We start from the raw sequence: 27,511 nt of genomic DNA on the forward strand, positions 1-27,511 counted from the left end.
AATGTGTACTCATATATGTTGTTGCTGTTAAGCATCATCAAGCTGGTTCCAACTCATAGTAAACCTGCATAAGGTTTCTGAGGCTGTAAATCTTTGCTGGTGCAGAAAGCCTTATCATTCTACCAAGGAGCATCTGGTGGGCTTGAACTGCTGACCTTGTGGTTTGCAGGCCAGTGTTTATTCTATAGTGCCATTGTGCTCTCATTTGCATATTATTTTCCTGAAAAAATAAGGAGTCTTGGTGTGGTGCACTAATAAAAGCATTGTCCTGCTAACAGCAAGCTAATTGCAAGGTAGGTGGTTCAAACCTACCAGATGTTCCTTGGAAACCCAATACAGGAGTGCTATGATATAGTACTAACCCAAAGGCACTTAACAAGAACAACATTGCCATACTTACTTTATCATGGATCATATGTGACTCTGGAGTGCGAAGGAGGCATTTCACTTAAACTGATAAGAAAATTGCACCCCAAAGATGCATCTCTAATTAGTTTCTGAGTTAAGACTAGAACTTAGAAATCTTATTATCTCAGGTTCCTGCTGCTCCTTGTACTGTCTCCTAATGAAGTGCACAATGAAACTGCCCATCAATCCAGCATTACTGGAACATGAGTTTATGATTAGATGTCCTTCCGCTTCTGGAAGGGACAGCTTTAAGCTGATTTGATGTCCACACCCTGGTATGTAGTGAATAAAGTGCACTGTCTCCAACATTTCAAAGGGGAACCCGAGTGGAACCCCAAGGAACACGTTCCCGCGGTATGCTATTCAACTGCTCTAAGTAGGTACCAGCAAGATTCAGAACTTCTTTCCAGTGGCCAAGTGACCTCCAGGCAGGTAATGTGGTTGCTATGGGAACCAAAGCCCTAGACTCTATCTTACCATAGACTAGTCATTTGTACTCCAGTCCAGGACTATTGACTTAATTTTCCAGAACAATACTCACACAGCAGGTGCTTAGTAGGCACACACTAGATGGAAGTCAGTATTTTCTAATATCAGCAGAAATAATAGTTAAAAAAAGAATTCTAAGAGCAAATATCCCCTTCACTGCCTCAGAACAGGAAAGGTAATCCAAAGTGACATAAAGCCTTTTCTTCTATTCTAAATCGAGGACTAATCTGTAATCCTCCAGGTATCCCCCATACACACATACATTACATTGTTAGCTCCTCGGTTGAGGGGAGCCTATCTTATCTCCAGAATACCTAACACAGAACCAGGTACACTTGAGGTGTCTGGGTTTTAAAAGGGAATTACACTAGTGTGAAGACAGAGTCGGCTAGCCTGGTGTGGGAGTTAGGAGATGGTGACCAGCACTTCACCATTCCTTTCTCTGAAAGCTCTATAAATCAAGCTCTTTAAAAAAAACAGCAGCAAGCTAATTCCAAAACCCTCTCTTAGGAGAAATGTCCATGGCGAGTGGGGATCTGGGCTATGTCCACTGAATTTGCAGAGCTCTCTGTTCACAAACATCATCTATTCCCAAGGGATTCCATGACTGACTTACTGGCTGTGGAGACTCACAAGTCCCCTGTTTCCCAAGGGCAGAAGGGTCAAGGGGGAGAGGTGGGAGTTGAGTGATGAAGCATGGCTGAACAAAATGTTGTCCTCTTCCCAGGACAGGGAAAATCTCAAAACAGGAGGAGAGTTTGGCAAAAAAACATGAAGAACATGAAACGTATATGAAAATGATCTTTTCCAAAGACAAGTCTTTTCTTTTAATGGACCACTTGCATGTTCTTTCTTACCTTAGATTAGAATGACACAATCAACGCAAAGCCAGAATCAGACAAACTGAGATAAAAGATAAGAAGGAGGTAATACGGATTGAGTATCCAATGGATCAATGGTTTCATTTTTAATCTGAATTTACCCAATGAAGCTAACAAAAACAAAACCCAAACCATATTTTCTAATAAAATCCTTTCCTGAAATGCACTGTGTGGGTCGAAAGAGTTGGAACAAAAATACTGATTTTTCTGGGAGGCGACCAAAACACAACTCTCGAATCCCCGCCACTCTTAACAAACTCTCTTGAAAATTTAATCACAGTGTAAAATCCACAAGTTTTTATTGGCAGTGCTAGGTTATCAGCTGCATAACTCTCTGAAGTGGCAACCAATACAATTCTCTGGTCTGTCTCCATTCCACAATCAAGGGGCCTGCAGGCAATATCTCTCAGATTGGTGCCCTGGTCTAGCCTTGTAAATTCTTTCTAAGGGAGACTTAGGACATAGTCTCCCAGCAGCCAAGTTCTCGACTTATAAAGTGTAGAATTTACTAGCACAAAAGAAGATAAAAAGAAATCCTACTATTTTTTTAAAAGTGCTTTTACATACAGTTTCTTTATTAGAGTTTGGTGTTTGCAGAAATTCAGCTGCCCAGCTCATTGGAGTCTTTGTGGTAAATCAATGGGATTTGCTTTAGCTTTCTATGAATTTCTATGAGTTCTGCTGGCATCCTGTAACAACCAAGATCTCTTGTGCCATTCTTTTAAAGGAAGCCATTGGCAGCAACTCTCATCTAGGGAGAACAAAGCCTTGATGACTGGCATCTTAACCTACCCACCGCCATGCAAATATACTTAGAGAATTGATAATGAATTCAAGTCTGTCTAACTCTGGACATCAAGACTACTTAGTCACCCAAAGACCATCTTTCATTGTCTAGATTTTCTTCTCTCCAGTTCTTCAAGATTTCTGTTTTCATCTCCACTCAATTCTGAGGAAAATATTGGCATGGACACCAAAGAGAGTACTCCCAAGAAAGAATGTGGAATAATGGAAAGAAAATTAAGATAGACAACTATAGTTGTTATTACTTATGTAACCTTGGATAAAACACTTTATAACTTCATAGAACCTTACTTTCTCTTCTATAAAATCAGTATAAATAATCATACTTATCTCACCAGAGAATTATGACAAACTCTCCAATATTTTATTTGTATATTTATTTTCCGTTTCTTAATATGTTTCCCTTGATAATATGCTTCAGGAATTCAGGGTCCTTGACTTTTTTGCTTACCTCAGTATCCCCCGTGCCTGAATACTGTGTGATCAGCACATAGGCCATGATCAAGATGTTTTTGAATGAATAAAGGAAGGAATCAAGGAAAATAAGCATGAAAGAAAGGAGAAAAAAGAAAAGACACAAGGGAGGACAGAATTTTCAGAGCATTATTAAGTTGTTGTTGTTAAGTACCATGGAGTTGGTTCTGACTCATAGCGACCCTGTACAGGGTTTCCGAGGCTGTAAATCTTTATGGGCGCAGAAAGCCTCATCTTTCTCCTGTGGAATGGCTGGTAGTTTTGAACTGCTGACCTTTAGGTTAGCAGCCCAATTGGTAACCACTACGCAACCAGAGCTCCATTATTAAGTAGCATATGTTAAAATGATCTGGAAATTGTTAAGTATTATTTACATTGCTAAAAACACCACACCATATGATGCATTAATTATGCCACAGTGATCTTTGGAAAACCATTTTGATCTTGCTTAAGAACTCTTAATAGATTTTCATGTTACTTACATTAAAAGTACATCTTCTTTTAGTTTTGTAACAAAAACAGGGGGAGTAGTTAATTGTACAGTCCAGAAACAGAGGACCTAGGACCATCAAGGGAGAAGAACACAAGTGGAATGTGGGACCCTATTTAGAGAAGCAGCGACACCAAAGATGGAGGCAGAGATGGGGGCATGGAGAGACAGAGCAGCTGAGGACTCTGGACTTATGGAAAGAGAGGGACTGGGTGCTGGCAGCCAGGAAGCAGGTTTGCAGAACGTGCCCTTTCGTTGTTTAAATTATTATATATTTCTGAGTGTTTTTGTATACAGCACTCCCTCGCCCCAAAAAAACCCCCACATAAGAAACAGAAGGAATGGAAGCAAATACTATTAAATGATGATGCATGGAGGAGATTGTAATCATTGCAATGAAACGATGGTGTAAAGCTGATATTCTATCATTCAGTTTACAATAAAAACTTAAAACATTAAAACCTAAATTTACAAAGCAAGGCTAAAATGAAAAAAATAAAATAAAATAGAAAGATACATCATGAATTGAGAGGCTTCTATTTTCATCATAGCAATTCTCCCCAAATTGTATCACTGACAAGTTGTTATTAAAATGTATAGGGAAATGCAGAAGACTTACAGAAACACAATCAGCCTTGAAACAGAACAAACTGGGACACATACAACTTAAGGTCAGCCCTTAGAGAATCTGATCAGTGAGCTATTGACCAAATGATGGACAAACAGAATTAAACAGAAATTCCAGAAATAGACCTACACTTAACAAATTCGTTAATTTTTGACAAATTTGTGAAAGCGATTTAATGAGTAAACAAAGCTTCTCAACATATGATTCTGGAACAACAACAAAAAGTACATGTTTTAACTTGCTAAGCTCACTGTGATCTGACACATAACCCATGTTACTTAGAACCAGTCTCCTATTCCCTACCATGACCCAGCTACTGTGTTCTTCTTGTGTTTTCTCCAACATGCTAAATTTGTTCCTGCCTTGGAGTCTTTGCATTATCTCCTTTCTCCTGCCTTGGAAACTCTTCTGTGAAATCTGCATAGTTGGCTCCTTATGGTCTTGGGCTCTAGACTTACATGTCACCTTCTCAGAGAAGCCTTCTCTCTACGCCCACTTCAAAGTAGCCTTCAGTGATTCCCAGTACTTTCTCTCTTCATCCATTCATCCATCCATTCATCTATATCCAAATATTACTAGTTTCCTTCCCAGAGCCTAATGGTCAATACATATTTATTTTTGTGTGACATTATATTTGTTTAATGCTTATATTTCATAGATGCTTTTCTAATTATTCACTTGTTTTGACTCCAGAAGTTTATGAGTTACCTCAAAAACAAAACCCAAACAGTAAAAGCTTATGGTTCCAAACCTAATCACTACCTCCTGACTCCTCCCCACCTCACCTCCACACACAACTTTGAGAAAGCTGTCTTTGCCCTGTGAATGAAAGCAACTGTACCAGCTGGTGCAAATATTTGTAATTTGATCGGAGTCCTTTACAACCAGTGACGCAGTAATTACTTAGAGCTCTAACCTGGAGGGATTTGGTTGAGGCACGGAAATGGTGCTGCCCGGTGCCAATCTATTCATTCTCTGTTTTGGTCTAGGAGACTTCTAAGTGGTCTAGGGTGGAGCTGGGGATACGTGGGGAGAGACCCTAGTTCCGGTTCTGGTTTTATTTGTTTACTGTAATGCCCAGGGCGTCAGTGATTGTGAAGGAAGGACGAGCACTGGACCAGGGCAGAGGGACAGCTTCTAAGGCTGTATCTACACCACCCCGTCTCCACCACACTCCAAGCTGCTAGGCCCTCTGTTAAGTGAGGCAGAACCAGGCCTTCTAGAAGAGGAATTGCAGCTCTGACTTCTAGGAGTTGATGAGAGAAGTTTGACCTTTCACCACAACCATGCCAACTGTAGGAAGGATAAGACTTTCTTTAGTTCATCCGAGAAGCCTGAACTCCTGGCTCAGTGGGAATTTTCTGATTGGCTAAGAAAGTCACTGGACTCACTCAGATCTCGTTTACTATTCTGCTTTAGCCTTCACTGTCTAGAGGAGACTGTGCTGTGGGCAGACCCCCTCGTTGTCACATGGGGATCAACATCTAACTGTAAGCACACTTCATCTACACCCTAAAAGAGGGGGGGTTCCTACTGTATCTGATCTTGGCTCATACTCCCCTATCTGCTTTCACCATGTAGCATTTGACATGAACTAATGTCTCTTATTAGCATTAGAAGAAAACAATCTGGAAAAATTCACTCTCAAGCAGAGTTCAAACAGGCCACCAGTAGAAGTAGAATCTCAACTGTGCAAGGTTTCTTCAAAAAGTCCAGTAAATAAACATATTAAATAATTATCTATACATGTATATTCTTGCATGTCTATGTGGGTAACGGTGTGTTGCTGTTAAGTTGTTGTCTAGTGCTGTCTAGTCCATTCTGACTCAGGGGTTCCAAGGAGATAGTGGTGGGTTTGAACCATTGACTTTGTGGTTAGTAGTTCAGTGCTACCCTACAGAGGCACAGGATGAGGGGGCTTCACAAATTTTGTAAGAAAATTGAATGAAAAGATAATGAGATTTTTCTAGAAACTTTATGAAGCCCTCCCATATGTGCTTTTATAGTTGTGAAGTGCTGTCAAGTTGGTTACAACTCATAGAGACCCTGCATGGGGTTTCCGAGGAGTAGATGAGGATGATGGGTTTAAACTGCTGAATTTATAGTTAGCAGTCCAATGCTTATGCTATAGTGCCACACCAGGACATCTAGGTGTGTATGTGGGTGTACATATAGTTATGTGTATATGTGGGTCTAGACAGATATTTGTGTTTCTGTATACATGTGTATGTGTAGTCCTGGTGTAGCACTTTGGGATAATGCACAGGACTGCAAGGTCGGTGGTTGAAATCCATGAGCTGCTCTTTGGAGACCCTACACAGATTCGTTATGAGTCAGAATTGATTCAACAGCACTTAACAACAACAACAAGAGCAACATGTGTATATGTGTGTGTGTGTGTGTGTGTGTGTCTGTGAGTGATGAAACCAAAAGTCTATGAAATGGGTCAAAGGAATAGAAGACAAGAATGCTTCTATTTGATTTATGAACTTAACTGGTAGCAGAAAGTGAAGACCATTCTTTCAGTGTGAGAACAAGGAATGAGCAATAGTACTGGATGACATGAAAAGAAGTTGGGGATCTTTATCTCACACTTACTGGTAAGGGGTTAAAATTCTGGTCCACAAGGTGATTGTATCCATGGTCAAAAAATGAGTGCCGTATCACAACATCGATGCCCTGGTTGGCCAACATTCCTAAAGTGTTCAACCATCTAAAAAGCAGGGGAAAAAAAGTTATATCAATGGATTTTTTACATATGGTATGTAACAAGCTCTGTAGAGAGTAGCTAAGTCATACATTCATGCACTAGCCCCACCGTTAAATTGACCTCTTACTTTAAACTAAAGGAGACTATTTAAAGCATTGAATTCATTGCTGGAATAAATTTTAGAGATTCTCAAACCCAACCTTTGCATTTTATAGGGAAAAAAAATCAACACTGGTGTCCCAGAGAAGTAAAATAGTCACAAAATCGCTTGTTTCTAATGTTATTTTATTTTTTTTCCTCTAATGCTAACAAAAGGAACCCTAGTAGCACAGTGGCTTAGAGCTGGGCTGCTAGCCGTAAGGTCAGCAGTTCAAATCTACCAGTCACTTTGTGGGAGAAAGATGAGGCTTTCTGCTCCTGTAAAGATTGACTTCCTTGGAAACCCTATACAGGGACAGGGTCACTATGAGTTGGAAGTGAGTCCATGGCACATAAACACCACCACCACCAATATGAACAATAGTATCTACTGACAAATGGAACATTATCCTCCATGCCAGAGGGCACTCAATCACAGCTGCATACACACAACACACTCCAGCACTCCAACATCTCTACTTGGACCCTGCCACTCTATTGCCTTTCACAAGATCTGACCCACTTTCTCGGTTGGTCTACACAAGAGTGTTCCAGTCATGTGTGTCTCTACACCACTGTCAACAGCAATACAACAATTATTGTCCATGATATAATAATAATAATAACTATAATAAAGTTAAAGTCTAATACTATCCACACAAAAAGTTCATGGAAAAATTCCATTATCTTTTAATTACATTTTTCCACAAAATTTTTGAAGCCCCCTCATATACCAATGGAGGGTCAGCACTGTTCACACACTTATCACATATGTCATAATGCAAAACACTCACTTCCTGGGGCATGCTTGCCATCACAAAATGCTCTTTTTTAGGGTCTTTCAACACCCATGGCTAATTCAGCCTTGCTAATTTACACATTCATGCTTGCATTCACATTTCTTACTTATTTGTATTCCTACTTCTAGAATTTAGGGAAACTTCTCATTGTAATAATATATGTGTTAGAAATCTATCTGGGAGCTACAGTCTTTTCAGAATGAAAGATAAGGTGTTTTACAAGCTGATTCCAGTACATATGTCTGGCTTCATCTACTCTCTTCTCTCCAATTCTTTCACCCTACACCCCATTCTCCATGCTCTAAGTTACATAAAATGACTTTGGCTACCCAAATTGCCAAGTTTCTTTATACCTACCTGTATCTTTACACATGTTTTCCCTTCTGTTTAGAATTCTCATCTTCTCCTCTTCCAACCCACTTCTTTTCACATGATAAATGTCTTTTCATTTACTAATCTCTAAATCAAGTATCATCTCCTAACCTGCCCCCATCCCATGTAACAGATAATGCCTTTCTCCTCTGTCTATCCCCAAAACTCTCTTAACCCTACTTCTCTCTGAACCCACCACATGATGGGTTCTACCTTCTTTCCACTCACATGAAGCAGAGACACAGTGTCTTAGCCTTGTACCCAAAACACCCATCACAATTTCTGGCACACTTGGGGCATTCAATGTTATTTGTTAAGTAGAAATTGACTTGGATAAAATTAGATTCTTGGAACTTTGAGAATTAGTAAACATCTGTTACACTAGGAACATATTTCACAAAGTGAAGATTTCCCAAATCTGTAATCATACAGAACAACAAACCAGTAACTTATAGATGGATTACAGTTTTACTTACTGGAATGAAGAACAGTGTTCATTTTTATATTATGAATAAATGTTAGTACATATTTCAAATCTCTTTCACATTTATAATTGAAATTTTTTCTCATAAAAACTAACCAACAAGTATTTACTGACAACTAGAGTTACAAAACCCCCCAAAAGCAAAAAATAAACAACAAAGTAAAGCAAAACACAAAAACAAAAGCTTTAAAGCAAAAGGAAAATCTGATACTAATACAGTCAAACTTTTAAAACTTTTTCCTTTTGGTTCAAATCGGGACACTGTGACCCAGAGAGTGAAATTACTTTTGGAATACCACATGGCTGAGCTACTTCTTTTGTTATTTTCATTAATTTAGTAACCCTGTGAAATTAGGATAATGGATTGTACTTTTCCTTCAGCCACCAAGGCATTGTACTAAGTAGCCAGGCAAGTTATGTCCAGTGGTAGAACTACAGCCTGAATTCTGGCCTTGTTGTCCTTGTTGTTAAGAGCCAATGAGCCATTTCGTTTATAGGGTTTCCAAGCCTTTAAATCTCGGCAGGAGCAGAAAACCTCACCTTTCTCCCACAGAGCAGCTGACGGACTCAAACTGCTGACTATGTGGTTCAAAGTTCAGTGTTTATGGTATGGTCTAATGCCTCAAAATCACTGTTCCTTCCATGCTGAAACAGTCCAAATGCAAGAGGGTCTGTATCTAATGAATCAACCCAAAGCCGAGCCTTTGCCTTTCCAACACACAGTGACCCTCTAGGACACGGTAGAACTGCTCCATAGGCTTCCCAAAGCTGTATTCTTTATGGAAGCACTCCATAAAGAATATCTTATTCACCTTTCTGTCCTTATGCCTGAGTCCTTGTGTGGTGCTTGGGTCGGGTAAGTAACAGCAAGATTGGCAGTGCAAATCCACAAGTCATCCTCTTAAGTCCTACACAGGCTCATTATGAACAGACTTCACAGCACACAACACAACAACATTCGTATGCTTACTGGGTGAGTGAAGAAACAGCACAGTGGGTAAATATAGACTCATCTATATGTGCCTCTTTATGCCTACACCAGCATGGTGAGTGTCTACATCTCGCACATCTGGATATCAACGCAAGACTGTATCTTGCTGTGTTTATTTGCAGAGACATTCCACTGATCCACCAACATTTGTCAACAGTATTTATTACTTTGCTGTCACTGGCCAGGTCTTGTTTTTGGTAGTGAGGATAGACACAAGAATGTTGGAATGAATTTGTAAAGCACTGGGTCTATAAATACCTGTCTTTGCATATTCACAGAAATAGTATTAAAATCCTACTTGTTGTGATATCTGCAAAGTGGTCTGCAATGAACATATACTCAACCAAGACATGTTCATTAATAAATCTGATTTTTCACTGGTACCTGAAGGGTTGTTGAAGAGATTCTTGCAAGCAGCAAGAATATGCGTCCTCATTTTCAAACCATATCACTGTAAAGCATATTCAGGTTCTGGAGCCCTCAAAAATGACTACAACCAGAACTCCTACATACCCATGACTTTCAGAGTAGAATGGTTAGAACTGAGATTATCCTCCACTTATAACAGCAGTCCCCTGAAAAGGAGAACTACATAGTCTCTAAGTCTCCCTTTTACACGCAGGTACAGAAAGGCAGTGAGATGATTCCACCAAGGATGCTACCCCAACCATTGCTTTTCATCCCACAAAAAATTATTAAATATCACTATGTGCTCAAAGGGAACACGTGAGCAAGCCTGTAAGCTTGCTGGCAACCACATTGGTCTACTGATGAGTGGAAGAGGGGGAAAGGCAGCAATGAAGCAATGAGCTAAGTTCAACTGCATTCCATAGACTCCCATTGATCTGGAGATGAGAGAGACAAAGGGAAGGGCTGGTTGGTCTGAAGTATGATGAGACCTGGGGACTCCTGAGCCCATGGACAAGGACATAGCCATGGAGGGCTAGAGCTGAAAGCAAAGCATCCAGCTGATATGAAGTGAGGGGAGACACACAAGAATGCCCAAACTTGTAGATAGTACCCATTAGACCTAGCTTCAATGACTTGATCAGAACTCGACTAGAGGAAGATTAAAAAAAAATTTTTTTTTGATGAAGGAAACAAGCTACAATTTAATGAACTTGACCTGTACTTATGGATGTAGTAGCTCAAAATACCAACTGAGAGGGAAAGAGTCTTAGCCTGAAGTCATCAATCCTATCCCCTCTGTATACAGAGTTGATAGGGATGGGCAACTTAGACATTGGCTACCTAAAATGGGGGTGGGGGGAGCACTGTAAAGGCATTAAGTGACTGGCTTACAAGTTTTCAAGAGGAAGTTTAGTTTCAGAGTGTGTGTGGGTAGGTAGAATCCCCACTGAATAGTTTTCATCTTGTCTAGATGGGTCTGGTGAAAAGATATGGGGATAATATTCTTATGATTCAATAGTGAGTAACTGTTATCATGACTAATTGCAACTGTCACAACAGTAAAGGTAGAAGTTCTTGACAAAAAGCGGGGAATAGTTAATTTTACAGTTCAGGAACAGAGGACCCTAGGACCACCATGGGAGAAGAGCATGAGCAGAATGTGGGACTCTATCCAGAGAAGCAGCAAACCAGAGATGGAGGCAGAAATGAGGACATGGAGAAATAGAGCAGCTGAGGACTCCAGACTCATAGAAAGAGAAAGGCTGTGTGCTTGTGGCCAGGGGGCAGGTTTGTAGAATGTGCCCTTTTGTTGTTTAAATGATTATATATTCCTGAGTGTTTTTGTGTACATAAAAAACAAAAATAGAGGGTATAGAAGCAAATACTGTTGCATGATGATGCACAGAGGAGATGGTAATCACTGCAATGAAATGGTGACTGTAAAGCCGATGTTCTCCCATGTAAACTATCACTCAATTCACAATAAAAACGTCAAAAAAAAATTACTATGTGTCAGACGTTTGCTACATGCTGGAGATTTACTAGTATGCCAAGGGTGGTGGTGTTGGTAGTTATGTGCCGTGGAGTCAGTTCTGACTCTTACTGACCCTGTATAGGGTTTCCGAGACTGTAAATCTTTATGGAAACAGAAAACCGCATCTTTCTCCTGCGGAGTTTCCAACTGCTGACCTTGAGGTTAGCAGGCTGACTCATAACTACTAGGTGTATCTGTAATTCCACAAAGAATCTCAAACCCCTGATTAGGAAACGTTATCCTTGACAACCTGGTACAGCATAGAACCAAAGGAATGAGGAATAATATCTTTCCAGTTTCTTGCTGCCTACTGGAGCCTCCCAGAATGACTCAATCTTTTTTTTTCTCCCAGGAAGCAATTTATCCCTTGGGAAAGAAAACCGGGAGCAGACTGCACTCCTTTTCATGTGATGTGTGTCACTCAAGCATTAGGTTTCGTGCTACAACCCAAATCTAAACTATGTTTATCTGTGTTCTGCCAAGTGACTGGAGAGATCTATTTGACGGATGTTCATGGAAAGGCAGTTCTCAGCTCCAGCTCTTTTCCCTCCACGAAAATTTGTGGTATTTTTCATTTCACAGCCTTCCCTAAAGAGAAGAATGCTTGTGAAAACATTCAGTACAATTGGGCCCTGCGGCTAAGTCCTTTTGTGACAATTGAGCAAAAGCCATTTTGCTGCTTCTATCCCCACTCCCAGTACTGACTGCCTCTCACCCTTACCACAGGGCAAACATCTAAATCAGTGCAGAGTGTGTTATGGAAAGAAGATTCTCTGCTGATTCACTTTCCTAATTCATTTGCAACATGCTTGTTAACTATCTACTCTGCGCCACACACACACTGAACTTAGGTGCCAAGGACAAAGAGATGGAAAACACAAGGAATCCTATCACCATATATTACACCGACTCAGTGTCCTTATCTACGTTTTCCAGAAATACATCTGTAAAGACAATCTACTGACTGGCCTGCTTTCTTCTTCACAAATGTATTAAGCAATCTGCCTCAATGGAGGGGGACAGCACCTAAATAATTAGGAACAGCTGTTACTAGTAAAATAAATTGCTTAAGGCACAGCTACAGTTCTTCTGAATAGGGTCTCTCTCAGCCAACCACCGTACATCAGGCAGTTCGTAGTACTGTGGAGGCTTGAGTGTTGCTGTGATTCTGGAAGCTATGCCAGGGGTATTTTAAACATCAGCAGGGTCACCCACAGTGGACATACCTAGGCTGAGCTTCCAGACAAAGAAAGACTAGGAAGAAGGAGAGAGGGACAACTTCTGAATATTTGGTCACTGAAAACCTTATGAACAGCAGTGGAACTCTGTCAGAACGAGAATATTGAATATTGAAAAATGAGGAAGAGCACACAAATATTGTCAGATATAGTGCTGGAAGATGAGCCCCTCAGGTTGGAAGGCACTCAAAACACCACTGGGGGAGAGCTGCCTCCTGAAAATAGAGTTGATTGTGATGACACTAATGAAGCAAAGCCTTCAAGACCGTCATATGCTGATGGGGAACTCAAAATGAAGAGAAACAGCTGTAAACATCCATTAATAATCAGAATTTGGAATGCAATAAGTATAAATATAGGAAAATTTCAAGTTGTCAAAATTTAAATGGAATGCTAAAATATCGCTATCCTAGGCATGTTGTTGTTGTTGTGAAGTGCTGGCGAATCGATTCCGACCCATAGCGACACTGGTGAGCTTGAACCGCTGTCCTAGGCATAAGTGAGTTGAAATGGACTGGTGTTGGCCATTTTGAATCTGACCATCACCTAGTTTACTATATAGGGAAGGAACGTTAAAGAGGAATGGCATTCCATTCACCATCAAAAAGAACATATCAAGATCTGTCATGAAGTACAACATTGTCTATGATAGGATAGTATTCAGATGATTACAAGGAAGATCAGTTAATAACACTATTATTCAAATGTATGCACTAACCACTAAAGCCAAGAAATCAAACGGCATATTGCATTGGGTAAATCTTCTGCAAGAAGTGTTCAACTCTTAAAGTGTTTAAGAGCAAAGATGTCAGCTTGAGGACTAAACTGCACCTGACATCAGCTGTGAATTTTTCAATAGCCTCATACACATGTGAAAGTTGGACAGAATAAGGAAGATCATAAAAAAAATTGATGCATTTGAGTTACGGTACTGGGGAAGAATATTAAAAGTACCATGGACTGCCAAAAGAACAAACAAATCTGTGTTGGATGAAGTACATCTAGAATGCTCCTTGGAACCAGGATGGCCAGACTTCCTCTCTCAATTCTTTGTACATACTATCAGAAGAGACCAATCTCTGGAGAAGGATATCAAATTGGGTAAATTGGAGAGTCAGTGAAAAAGAGGAAACCCCCAATGAGATGGATTGGTATAGTGGCAGCAGCAATGGGCTTAAACGTAGCAAAATGATCGTGAGGTTGGCGCAGTACCAGGCAAGGTTTTGTTCTATTGTGCATAGGTTCACTATGAGTCAGTACCGACTCAATGGCACCTAACAACAACTAATCTCAGCCCAAAAGCCAGGGTTTCAAGTCTCTACTAGACAAAGAACAGGTCATTTGAATGGTCCCTCATCCTCAGGGATTTTCCCCTACCACAGGATCCAGGTGTGACACCGTAGGATAAGCACTGGACTGCTAACTACAAGGTCAGTGGTTCAGACTCACCAACTACTCCTTGAAAACCATATCCGGGGTTTATATGAGCTAGAACCAACTCCACAGTACTTAACAACAATACCAGGACCCTGCTGGGATGGGCTTCTGGCTTAAGTCATTTTCCAGACTACTGCAGTAGCTTCACACTTCTTTCCCCATCTTTTGCCTCTGCAAATGATTGCCAGAGCTGAACTTTGAAAACACAAGTCAGCCTGTGTTACTCTCTTCCTTCCAAATCTTCAATGGCTTACCACTGACTAAGACCTTGGTGGTTTAGTGGTAAACCACCTCCCAGTCTCAGTCCTCACTACAACCCTGCAGGCGCCCAGTCATTTCCTGCCTCCTCTGGGCCTTCGCTCATCATGTGCCTTCAGTCTAACGTGCCTCCCTACACCATCCCTCCAATCCTCCATCTGTAGACACAACTGTAATCCTTTTAGATTCCACTCACATGCCGCTCATCCTCAATAAGCCATTCCTAATTCTGCCAGAGAAATGCTTACCTCCTTTGTTTTCTTTAGATAATGATTCTTTAGAAATGACTCATGAGAGGCAGAAAGCTGAGTGGTCTAATGGATGGAGAAAGGCTAGACTGGTACAGACTGCCTGGGTTTCAGTCCAAGCTCTGCCACTAACTAGATGAGTGGGCCTGGGTAAGTTACTTCAACTCTGTCCTTAAGTTTCCTCAACTTCCTTCACTGGCTTGTTATCATGAGATATAGTAAAACCTGTGAAGCCCAGAACCTGTATAAGGCAGAAACCTGTCAGGGAAAGAAAACTCAAATATTTTCCTTAAAAGGAGAATTAGAAAGTGGTGAGATTGCACCCTGCCAAAGGTGGAAAACTTTTGAGCCCCAGCAAGGCTGCCCCATCCAGTAGTGGGTCTCAAAGATTTCACTGTATAGATTACGATACACATGTTGTTGTTGTTGTTGTTGTTAAGTGCTGTGGAGTCGGTTCTGACTCATAGTGACCCTGCACAGGGTTTCCGAGGCTGTAAATCTTTACGGGAGCAGAAAGCCTCATCTTTCTCCCACAGAATCGCTGGTAGTTTCAAACTGCTGGCCTTGCGGTTCATAGCCCGATTCGTAACCACTACGCTACCAGAGCTCCTTATGATATACATAGTTACACACATATCTATTCAGTGAGATCTGTGAGAGCCGGGACTGGACTGGAAGCCATATATGCATATATATCATTTTGGACATTCAGATAGTGTTTGGAACATGGTAGACCCTATATAGATATAGGCACGTTATAGATAAAATTGTTACAACATGAACCTCCTACAGCTTGACAATGGAGCTATCTCCTGTAGTAAATTTCTGGAAGGCAAAAACCATGTGTTATTCTTACCTATCCCCTAGAACTCTGGTGAGAATTGGAAAGAAAACTGTATGTTATCTACACTGTGGTGGTGGCTGTTAGCTGTGGAGTCGGTTCTGACTCATAATGAACCTGTACAGGGTTTCCGAGTACGGGAGCAGAACGCTTCATGTTTCTCCCACAGAACAGCTGGTAGTTTCGAACTGCTGATCTTGTGGTTCGCAGCCTGATTCGTAACCACCACGCTACCAGAGCTCCTTCTGTTTTACCAGAGCTCCTTCTGTTTTACACTAGAGACATTAAATAAAGCTCTTATTATTGTTACGTTTGATGTCATTCTTACTACTACTGCAAGTACCATCTTTGCTGGGATGCCTGCCTGACATTGTATATCTAGGTGGTGGTGGCGGTTGTGTGCCATGGAGTTGGTTCCGACTCATCTCATAGTGATCCTGTATAGGTTTTCTGAGGTTATTAATCTTTATAGAAGCAGAAGGCCTCATATTTCCCCCATGGAGCAACTGGAAGATTCAAACCACTGAACTTGCGGTTAGCAGCCCAGCTCATAATCCACTATGCTCCCAGGGCTCCTTGCAGTAGCTAAAGAAGACACCAATCACTATTTGTTGAATGGTTAAACACATTCACATGCCCCCGAGGGGGCAGAGTAAGGGGCAGGGTCTGAGGTTCATTGTCATTCTTTTCTCAAAGCTCCACAGGAGTGAAATGGCAAGTGTCACTCACAAGAATCCTGCAGCATAGGAATCAGACAGATTGTTCGTGCCCCCAGCCGAGGTGGTCACCATGCCTTCTAGCCAAATCTTCTTTCCTGGTGTGTAGGTATTAACCACCTGTTCACAAAACAAACCAGATTGGGTGGTAAGATTTTTAAAGCAATTCCAACATGAGAAGGAACACACATCCCCTTGAGGAAACGTCTGGGATCCCCGGCACCGTGCCAGGTGGTTATGATTTATGCTTTTTTCATGATGATGCACCCCATACAGTGGATTGGCATACATGCACAAAAAAAGCCTTCACGGCCACCTGGGTCTGCTCAAGGCAATGGTCATTTTTTCATAAATTAACACAGGTGACATTGTGACAAGTAGAACAAGTGCATATTCAAGGATATCAGCTGACTGCAACTAACTTTCAAAAGAAAATATAAACCATGCCATGCTTCTATACTAACACACAATGAAAAGCAATTTTTCAAAACAATACTCTGTTGTGGCACCTCCAGGGACTATGTCTGGGATCAGAGGTCGCAAATCATAACAAGGTAAAGAGCAATGTTTGGGAGAGGTATTTTATAATTACCAGGACATGCATATTGCAACGACATTTTAAAAATAGCTGCATTAGGGGTAGAAAGGAAAATCACTGACCCCCCTGGGTAAAAGATCCTACATAGGGAGCAACTACAATTGTATGCCTTTTGTTGTTGTTGTTAAGTACCGTGGAGTCGGTTCTGACTAATAGTAACCCTGCACAGGGTTTCCGAGGCTGTAAATCTTTACGGGAGCAGAATGCCTCATCTTTCTCTTGTGGGACTGCTGGTAGTTTTGAACTGCTGATCTTGCAGTTGGCAGCCCGAATCATAACCACTACGCTACCAGAGCTCCTTTTAGGAGGGGACAAAACCACATGTCAAAAAGTGGTCCTCTACGGTTTTGAAATGGCCAGTCTCTGATCTGCAAGTTAGAGAACTGGCCAAACTAACTTCGGAAAGCAATCTGGGAGCACTTCGGGGTAATGTTGTATGGGGTACCCATGAAGGCAGAGCCTGAAACAAAGCTTGTGTATAGTTGGTTCATGTGGAAAGTATCACCAGGAAACAGGGATGAGGACTTGGGGGACTGACACAGAGGAGGGAAAAGCAATAGAAGGATGCATTTTCAAGTTGGCAATCTGTGCTGCCAACTGGCACTCAATCCCACTGCGATCTTCGTAAGAACCTTATGAGCTGTGTCTCAGAATTCAGTTCTCCTGGGGTGGTGGTTGTTGTTAAGCTCTGTAGAGTCAATTCCGCCTCATAGCGACCCTGTATAGAGTTTCCAAGGAGCAGATGGTGGGTTTCAACTGCTGACTTTGGATCTGAAGTCCAGTATTTATCCGACAGTGCCAAACCAGGAATCCTGGGCAGGAGGTGCAAAGGGAATCATTTATTCCTTGGCTCCTAACTCCCATGGCAGGAGTAGTCTCATGAATGCTAATTTCCCACATTTGGCTGTATGGTGTGAGCACCCCACACCTTTGCCTCAGTTATAAGCAGGGATTGAGGGGTGAGCCACTACCACACTACACGAGCACCCAGGAGTCTCTAGCACCAGTGACTACAGTAAGAGTGGGGACTGAGAGGGTCTGTGATAAAAAGCAAGGTTGGATGAAGATGATAGTACGTCTAGCTCCTCTCATCTTCCAATTCCTCTTCTAGACATAGCTATCAAAGCAATGATTCATCAAGTCTTTAAAGGGACAAGTTTGAGGATGTTCATTGTGTCATGGTTTATGGCAGGTATTCATTGCAAGAGGAATGGAAACATAAAATGTAGTGGCTGTGCCATCAAATGTGATATGCAACACTTACAACAATAAATTCCATGCAAATCCAGCAACATGGGTAGCCTTTAACAATTTAGTGATGAGTTTAAAAAAAATAGAAACAAAATGAAATTTATGCCATATTATTTGTGTAATATTTATTTACTCCCAACAACACTAAATAGTATATAAAGATCCATGCCTCTTATGGGCACATATCAAACAGAGAGAGGGGTAATCTATGGAAGGGGATAAAAGTAAGAAGGGATAAGAGATGAAGAGGTAAAATTAACAAAATCAAAGAAGGGCCTTGAATGAGCTGATGATAATGGTCTGCTGTGAACTGAAGATCTTGCTTGTCACTCAATTCTCTGACCCTGAGTTCTGAAAAAGATAAAAGAATGAAGAAAAAAAAAAAAGTGGATTGCAGTATAAGAGGAGGCTTCAAAGTGTTCATGGGAAAATAGACTGAAACTATAATGGAATTGTTGTTGTTGTTGTTAAGTGCTGTCGAGTCGTCGAGTAGATTCCAAACCCATAGCGACCCTGTACAGGGTTTCCAAGGCTGTAAATCTTTACGGGAGCAGAACGCCACATCTTTCTCCCGCGGAACGGCTGGTAGTTTCAAACTGCTGGCCTTAAGGTTCACAGCCCGACTCGTAACCATTACGCTACCAGTATTTTCGTGAATTTCTTGAAGCCTCCTCCACAATGCTCCTTTCTCCAAACCCATGAACAGATATCAACAGCCAAAATGTTCTTTTCATCTGTACTTAGGTTCCGCTCCTTGCCCTCTCTGATTTCCATTTACTAGGGAATTTGCATATTTTTTGAAACCTATTTTAAACTCAACGTTGTTCATTGTTTCAGGAAGAAAGCTACAAAAAAGATTATGCACATTTGGGATGGAAATAAGGATTGTGGTCAAGAAAGACCCTGAGAATTAAGAATGAAAATCAAGCTGAAATAAATGTTGTTAAAGATTAAATAAAGAATTCACCCTTGAACTCGGAAAGAGAAGAATCCTTGGAGGACACCACAAGGTCGTTCTCTTACCCTTTACAGCCTTTCTCAGAGTGCCCAATTCAAGGCAGTCTAGAGAGACTATAGATAAGAAAATATTAATGACTAAAAGACCAAGCTCTATGGTGAATTTCCAGCACTATACGTATTATTCCCCTCACGATGGGGGCCAATAAAATAAACTCTGTGCTTCCTTCTATCTTCTCTAAACAACTGCTGTTGTTGTTGTGAAGTGCTATCAAGTCAGTTCCTACTCATAATAGTGCTGGTGGGTTTGAATCACTAACCTTGTGGTTAGCAGTCCAGTGCTTATCCTACAGCGCCACACCAGGACTTTTCTCTAACCAAGTAGAGCTGGGTAATGTATCTGAGTGGTTTTTTGGAGGCATATTTAGAGTTTAATTTTATATCTAAAGATAGATCAGGAATAAGGTAGTTAGGAGAAGAGGTCTTGGCCAAACCAAATGAAACAAAAAGGCAAATGCTGAAACATAGATGAACCTTGAAAACATAGGCGAAGTAAGAAGTCAAACACAAAACACCACAGTAGATATGATTCCATTTATGTGAACTATGCAGCACAGCAAATCCATGGAGCCAGAAGTAGGTTAGTGGTTTCCTAGGTTAGGGCAGAAGAAAGAAGAGGGTTGGGGAGAATGAGAGCGGCTGCTAATGGGTATGGAGTTTGTCTGGGGTGATGGACATGTTATCAATTAGGTAGTGGTGATGGCTGCACAACTCTGTGGACATAATAAAAGTTATGGAGTTATATAAAGAACACATTAGCAAAAGAAGATGTAGAGTTGAGGTAGGCAGATAACCATAATATAGAAAGAGAAACACGTTCTAGAAATTTTGGATTCGATCATTTACTATCCGTAAGACTTTTGACCAGCCATACTATCTTGGACTTCAATTATATATTGACATGTAAAGTCATGAATTTAGCTGTTCCTTCACTTTACCAAGCAAGATGTCCTACTCTGGGGACTGGTCCCTTCTAATAACATGTCTAATGCATGAAAGTAGAAGTCTGGCCACCTTGGCTTCTAAGGAGATTTAGGGTTGTTCTTCTTTCAATACAGGTTTGTTTGTTTTTCTGGCAGTCCATGGCACTTTCAATATTCTTTCCCAACACCATAACTCAAATGCATTAATTTGTTTATGGTCTTCCTTATTCATTCTCCAAATTATCACATGCATATGAGACTGTTGAAAAATCCATGGCTCGAGTCAGACAGTTTAGTCCTCAAACTGACATCTTAGCTCTTAAACACTTTAAAGAGGTCTTGTGCAGAAGATTTGCCTAATGCAATGCATCGTTTGATTTCTTAACTTCTGCTAAGTGTTGATAGTGTATAGAAGCAAAATGAAGTCGTTGACAACTTCAATCTTTTCTCCATTTATCATGTTGTTATTTATTGTGCTAGTGGTGAAGATTTTTGCTTTCTTTACAATGAGATGCAACCCATACCAAAGGCTGTGCTCTTTGATCTTCATCATTAACTATTTTAAGTTCTCTTCTCTTTCAGCAAGCAAAGTTGTATCATCTTCATATCGCAGGTTGTTAGCGACCCTTACTCCAACCCTGATGCCACATTCTGTTTCACATAATCCAGTTTCTCAGATTATTTGCTTGTTATATGAATTGAATAAGTACGGTGAAAGAATAACACCTTGGCACACAGCTTTCCTGATTTTAAACCATCCAGCGTTCCCTTGTTCTGTTCAAACCACTGCCTCTTGGTCTAAGTACAGATTCCTCATCAGCACAATTAAGCATTCTGGAATAGTCATTCTCCTCAATGTTGTCCTTAGTTTATCATGACCCACACAGTCGAAAGTCTTTGCATAGTCAATAAAGCACAGGTAAACATCTTTCTGGCATTCTCTGCTTTCAGGACATTCATCTGACGTCAGTAGTGAAATTCTTCGTTCCATGTCCTCATTTGAATCCGGCTTGAACCTCTAATAGGTTCACTGTCAATGTACTACTGCGACCATTTTTTTAATCACCTTTAGCAAAATTTTACTTGCATGTGACATTAATGAGGTTGTTCTATGATTTCCACATTCCATTGGGTCACCTCTCTTTGGACTGGGCACAACTATGGATCTCTTCCAATCAGTTGGCCAGGTAGCTATCTTCCAAATTTCTTCACATTAGAAAAGTGAGTGCCTCCAGTGCTACATCAGTTTGTTGAAAGATTTCAATGTGAATTCTGTCAATTTCTTGAGCCTTGCTTTTTTATATATATATATATACATTTTTATTGTGAATTGAGTGCTAGTTTACATGGGAAAGCATCAGCTTTACATTTATCCTATCATATTTAGTTTCACTGCAATTTCAATCCCTTCCATCATCATTCAACAGCACTCAGGAATATATAGCCATCCAAGCAACCAAAGGACACAGTCTGCAAGCCAGCCCCCTGGCCACCAGCACACAGCCCATCTCCCTCCATGAGTCTAGAGCCCCCAGCCGCTCTGTCTCTCCACATCATCATCTTTGAGCCTTGTTTTTTGCTAATGCCTTCAATGCACCTTGGACTTCTTCCTTCAGTATTATTGATTCTTGATCATATGCTACCTCTTAAAATGGTTGAGCATCAACCATTTCTTTTTGGTGCAGTGACTCTGTGTATTCCTTCTATCTTCTTTAGCTGCTTTCTGCATCATTCAATATTTTGCCCATAGAATCCTTCAGTAATGCAAGTCAAGACTTGAACTTTTCCCTCAGTTCTTTCAGCTTGAGAAATGCTGAGCTTGTTCTTTCCTTTTGGTTCCCTAATTCCAGATCTTTGCATATTACATTGTATTTGACTTTGTCATCTCAAGCTGCCCTTTGAAATTTTCTGTTCAGCTGAAAAACCTCATTTCTTCCATTTGCTTTAGCATCTATACTCTGGATAGCAAGTTTCAGGCTTTCTTCTGACATGCATTTTGGTCTTTTCTTTCTTTTGTCTTATTAACTACCTTTTGCTTTCTTCTTGTATGCTGTTCTTGATGTCATCCCACAATATCTCCCGGTTTTCAGTATTGTTTAATGCATCAATTCTACTCTTGAAATGATTTCTAATTTCTGGTTGGGATTTATTCAAGGTCAGAGAGAGTCCTGGTGTGATGCTATAGGATAAAGCACCTGACAGCAAGGTCGTTTTGAATCACAAGTTGGCAGTTTAAATGAGCTGCCGATTCTTGGAAACCCAATACAGTGTTGCTATGAGTGGGAATAGACTCAGCAGTAGTTAACAACAGAAACAACAATCAAGGTCATATTTTGATTCTTGTGAACTTGTTTTAATTTTGTTCAGCTTCAGTCTGAACTTGCATATGAGCAGTTGTTGGCCTGTTCCACAGTTTGCCCCTAGTCCTGTTTTGACTGATATACGGAGCTTTTCCACTGCCGTGTTCCAGAGATGTAATCAATTTGATTTCTGTGTGTGCCATCTGGTGAAGTCTATGTGTACAATCACCTTTTAAGTTGTATAAATAAGGTATTTGCAATGAAAAGTCAATGGTCTTGTAAAATTCTATCATGCGATCTCCAGCCTCATTTTATCACCAAGGTAATATTTTCCAACTACTACTCAGCCTTCCTCTTTGTTTCCAACATTTGCATTCCAATCAATAACAATTATAAATATATCTTGATTACATGTTTGATCAATTACAGACTGAAGAAGTTGATGGAATTCTTCAATTTCACCTTTACTGGCTTTAGTGGTTGGTCCATAATTTTGAGTAATAGTGGTATTAACTGGTCTTCCTTATTGTGGCCATCAAGTCAGTTCTGACTCACAGTGACCCTGCATAGGGTTTCTGAGGAATGGCTGGTGAATATGAACTGCCAACCTTGCAGTTCAAACTGACCTGTGGTCCAGTGCATTATCCCACAGCACCACACCAGGGCTCTGGTCTTCTTTGTAGGCATATGAATATTATTCTATCACATTCTAGCTTATACTTCAAGATAGATCTTGAAATGTGCTTTTTGATGATGAATGCAATGCCACTCCTCTTCAATTTGTCATTTCTGGCATAGTAAACCATATGGTTGTCAGATTCAAAATGGCCAATACCAGTCATTTCAGCTCACTAATGCCTAGGATATCAATGCTTATACATTCCATTTCATTTTTGACAATTTCCATTTTTACTAGATTCATACTTCGTACATTCCAAGTTCTTATTAGGAATCAATGTTTTCAGCTATTTCTCCTCATTTTGAGTTTTGCCTCATCAGAAAATAAAGGTCCCAAAATCTTTACTCCATTTGTGTCATCATGGTCAACTGTACTTTGAGGAGATAGCTCTTTCCCACTCATATTTTGAGTGCCTTCCGTCTTCCAGCACTCTATCTGACAATATTCTGGTGCTCTTCATCATGTTTCAATATTGAATATTCTGGTGCTATCTGACAGCGTTCCAGTGCTAGTTATAAAGTAAATAATGAGAGAAGTAAAAAACAGCCAGAGGAGTAGATGAAATTGCCTGGAGAGAATATATTAAAGTAAGAATAGGAAAGAGCTAAGTATTTCTATAAAAAAAAAGAAAAGAAAAAAATTGAAGTCAACATGAAACACATCTATTAATGCACTCAAATGACTATAGGAAAAGCACTGGACTGGGAACCACAATGTTGGGGATTTGAACTCACCAGCGGCTTTGCAGAAGAAAGCTAGGTCACTATGAGTCAGAACCAACGCCACGGCACTCAACAACAACAACACTTATTGTTAAGCAGTGCTATAGGAATACGAATGAATGATAGAAGTAGATTGCTCACATACATTCTAGTCAAGGGGAGCACTGTTGTTGGTAAGTGCCGTTGAGTCAGTTCCAACTGGGTTTGACTGATTTTTGCAAGTAGCTCATCAGTTCTTTCTTCCAAGTTGTCTCTGAATTAGCATCCAGCCCTGTTAGCTGTTTGTACCCCACAGAGCCTTAGATAAGGCAGCATATTCTTATTTTCTAAATCTTAGGGTATCAGGCCTGAAGAGTTCTCCCTTCTGAAAAAGGAAACCTCGACATTTCTCTGAAAATGTCAGAGAAAGACAGGGAAATGCTGCTTTGCCTAGCAAGTAATTTATATATGGAATATGGTACCTCCAGAAGTGGCTAAAGGCAAATCAGAGTCCAATGTGATTTGGATAACAGGATTCTATTAAAAAGCAAGCTCATTATAATGTTCTGGTATTGAAGATAAGTAGACAGTCAGATGTTTCCACCACCTATTCTTGGAAGACATTTGTCGGGAGCACACTGAATGTGCATCTCAGAACAATGATTTATATGTTCTGAGACACATAATGATATGATTATATTTCAAAAGGATTTTAAATCATAGCTCCGTCATTAAACAACAACAACAAATTTGTATTGTGAACTGGGTGAAGTTTTACAGAGCACATCAGTTTTCCTTTCAACAATTCATGCACATCTTGTTTCATGTCACTGACTACAATCCCCACAATATAGCATCACTTATCCCACATTCTCCTGATTTCTTTCCTAATCATTCAGGCTTTGACCTTGGGCAAACAAAGGTTGTCCTTTTCATCTCAAATGGTTGAATATTCTGAGGAGTGTGTGGCTGCCTAGTGTTATCATTTCCCTTATTTGTTGTTGTTGTTATGTGCCTTTGAGTGGATTCTGACCCATAGCGACCTTGTATAGGGTTTCCAAGGAGCAACTGGTGAGCTTGAACCACCGACCTTGCAGTTCAAATGACTTTGCCGTCTAATACATTAGCCCACAGTGCCACACTGGACTCCTATTACTTGGCTTAAAATTGGATTCCAAATCTGAAGGCTGACAAAAATCATAGTCTTGGGGTTCCACGAGTTTCTATCTGACCAGTGAGGATGGTTTTTTTTTTAATTTTGTTTGTTTGTTTGTTTTTTATGATTTTGAGTTTCTCTCACTCTCTCCAAGACTTTCAAATGTAATCCCTTTCAAAGCAGTCACTGGGCACCATCTAGTTCTGCTGGTTTCAGGATCAGGGAGGCTAAGGTTTACATAGATCATTAGTCCACGACTCACTGTCTCCATGCATCTTTGATTTTCTCCAATCTTTTTTGCTCTGGATATCAGAAAAGGGCAGTTGCACCTTAGATGGCTGCTCATGAACTTTAAAGACCCAGTTGCTACTCACCAAAGTTTTTGTTGTTGTTAGGTTCCATCGAGTAGGTACCAACTCATAGAGACCCTTATGCACAACAGAATGAAACACTGCACTCACCAAAGTGGGATGCGGTAAATTGTCTTTGTGGACTACACTATGCCAACTGCCCTCCCTTGGTGTCCCCTGAAACCCATGATACAGTCCCTGAAGGTGTTTCAAAGTATAAAAACTAAGACGGTTTTATAACTTTTCACACTGTATGCTCTTCTAGATTCACAGATATATTTTCAGCACAAGTAAATATATGCGTAAACAGAGCCTCTGTGAAGCCTATTCTCCTTCTCACACCTGTTCAGCTTGTGTGTCTATGCATCTACTCGTAGATTACTATTATTGCAGGATTGCATCGTATTTACCTCTGCTGTCTTCAACTCTTAGACTCCTCCCAGAGTTTTCCTAGTCTTCACCTTTTGTTGTTGTCGTTGACCTCAAAGTTTTTGAACTGTGCTACTAATGCTGACGTGAGATGATATCTTGATTGTTGGTTTGTTTATGCATCTTCTAATGGCTCCATGCAATAAGTACTGGACCGTGAACCACAAGGTCAGCAGTTCAAAGCCGCCAGTTACTCCGCAGGGAAAAGATGAAGTTTTCTGCTCCTGCAAAGATTTAAAAGTCTCAAGACCGCGTGCAGGGTCGCTACGTTAGAACCGACTTGAGAGCACTTAACAGAAATAACAGAAGCTAATGGTGAGTAATTCTTCATGTTTGTTAGCCACTTGAATATCTTCTTTGGTGAAGTATCTGTTCATGTCTTCTGCCCATTTTTAGACTGGATTATTTTTAGGTTTCTTGTTGAGGTGTTGAAATTGTCTACAAATTTTAGAGATCAGGCCTTTGTCTGATATGTCGTTGCCAAATTTTTCCCAGTCCTTATGTTCTATTTTGATGCTTTTGGTGAAGTCTTTTGATGCATCTAAATGTCTACCTTTTTGGAGGTCCAAGTCACCTAATTTGCTGCTATGTGTGTGTTTTCAGTTATGCTTGATCCATACTGTGTTTATGCCATGTATTAAGGCCTTTATGTTTCTCCTTATTTCTTTATAGTTTTAGGTTTTACATTTAGGTCTTTGATCCATCTTAAGTTCGTTTTTGTGTATGGTGTGTGATATGGGTCCTGTTTCATTTTTTTGCCAAAGGAATTCCAAGTTTGCCAAGAACAATTGGTAAAAAAAACCCCCCCTCCCCATTTAATGAGCTGAGATTCTTTGTCAAAGATCAGCTGTCCATAAGCAGATGAATTTACAAGTATGGCTCCTTTAAAAATGAGGACTTGAGTCTAGATGTGGTTGGATTTATAAATGCTAGGTCACAGGGCTCTGCAAGGCCACAGGCACTGTATAAATAAACATTCGTGCGAACTAGCTTCTGACTTGCAGGGAATTTTGGAAGAAAACAAGCTAAAATTATTCTTATTAGTGAGGTAACATTGAGCAGGAGTTAAGGGCAAGGGCTCTGGAGCCAAATTGCCTGTATTTAAATCTTGGTTCTATAATTTACTTTCTGTGTGACCTTGAATATGTTATATTACCTCTCTGGGTCTCCATTTCCTCATCTGTAAAATGAGAATAATGATAATATCAACCTCAGAGGATTTTATGATAATATTTAAATTATATTTATGAAGCACTTAGAATAATGTGTGGCACATAGTAAGTCACAAATATTGGTAGACAAAATGCTATTTGGACCACTTCTCCAAGGCACATGAGATTGCGTTTGGATCAATCTGACATTAGAGTGTACTGCCTGTCCTTCAGACACACTGCTTAAGGTGATAGGTAACAGCCCAGATGTATGCTAAGTAGGGGAGGGGGAGCCAGTTTGGCATTTAAAATTCACATAAGCATAATTAGTATTCAGAATCGGTCATTGATCAACTTGGCACAGGGACAATGCCCACCTTTTTATAGAAAAGTCACATGATCAAAATCTGTAAAGTAAACAAAATAGTAAGTTTTCATACAAAACATAAACAAGTTATAAAAAATGCTCTGTGGATAAGATATTCCTAGAAAGTGTTCATGTTAAGTGTTAGGAGTAGTCAGTACACATCAGCAAATATTTTCTGAACATTTACTGTTTGGGATGTGGCGGAAAACTTGATGAATTGTCTGTCTACCATCAACC

The 27,511-nt window shown here is 40.3% G+C and overlaps 1 protein-coding gene across 3 annotated transcripts in view; it reads right to left on the bottom strand.

Moving 5' to 3' along the window:
• HPSE2 (heparanase 2) overlaps positions 1-27,511 on the bottom strand; it is an 869,616-nt gene that overhangs the window by 174,247 nt on the left and 667,858 nt on the right. For all 3 annotated transcript variants that reach the window (XM_006831233.1, XM_006831232.1, XM_006831231.1), the window contains 2 exons: positions 16,366-16,472; positions 6,773-6,887 (listed from right to left, as the gene is read on the bottom strand). In XM_006831233.1, the coding sequence (XP_006831296.1) occupies positions 6,773-6,887; positions 16,366-16,472 (222 nt within the window). The remainder of the gene's footprint in view (positions 1-6,772; positions 6,888-16,365; positions 16,473-27,511) is intronic.

This window comes from Chrysochloris asiatica, unplaced genomic scaffold, assembly GCF_000296735.1.
Source record: "Chrysochloris asiatica unplaced genomic scaffold, ChrAsi1.0 scaffold00003, whole genome shotgun sequence".
NCBI classification, from domain to species: Eukaryota; Metazoa; Chordata; class Mammalia; order Afrosoricida; family Chrysochloridae; genus Chrysochloris; species Chrysochloris asiatica.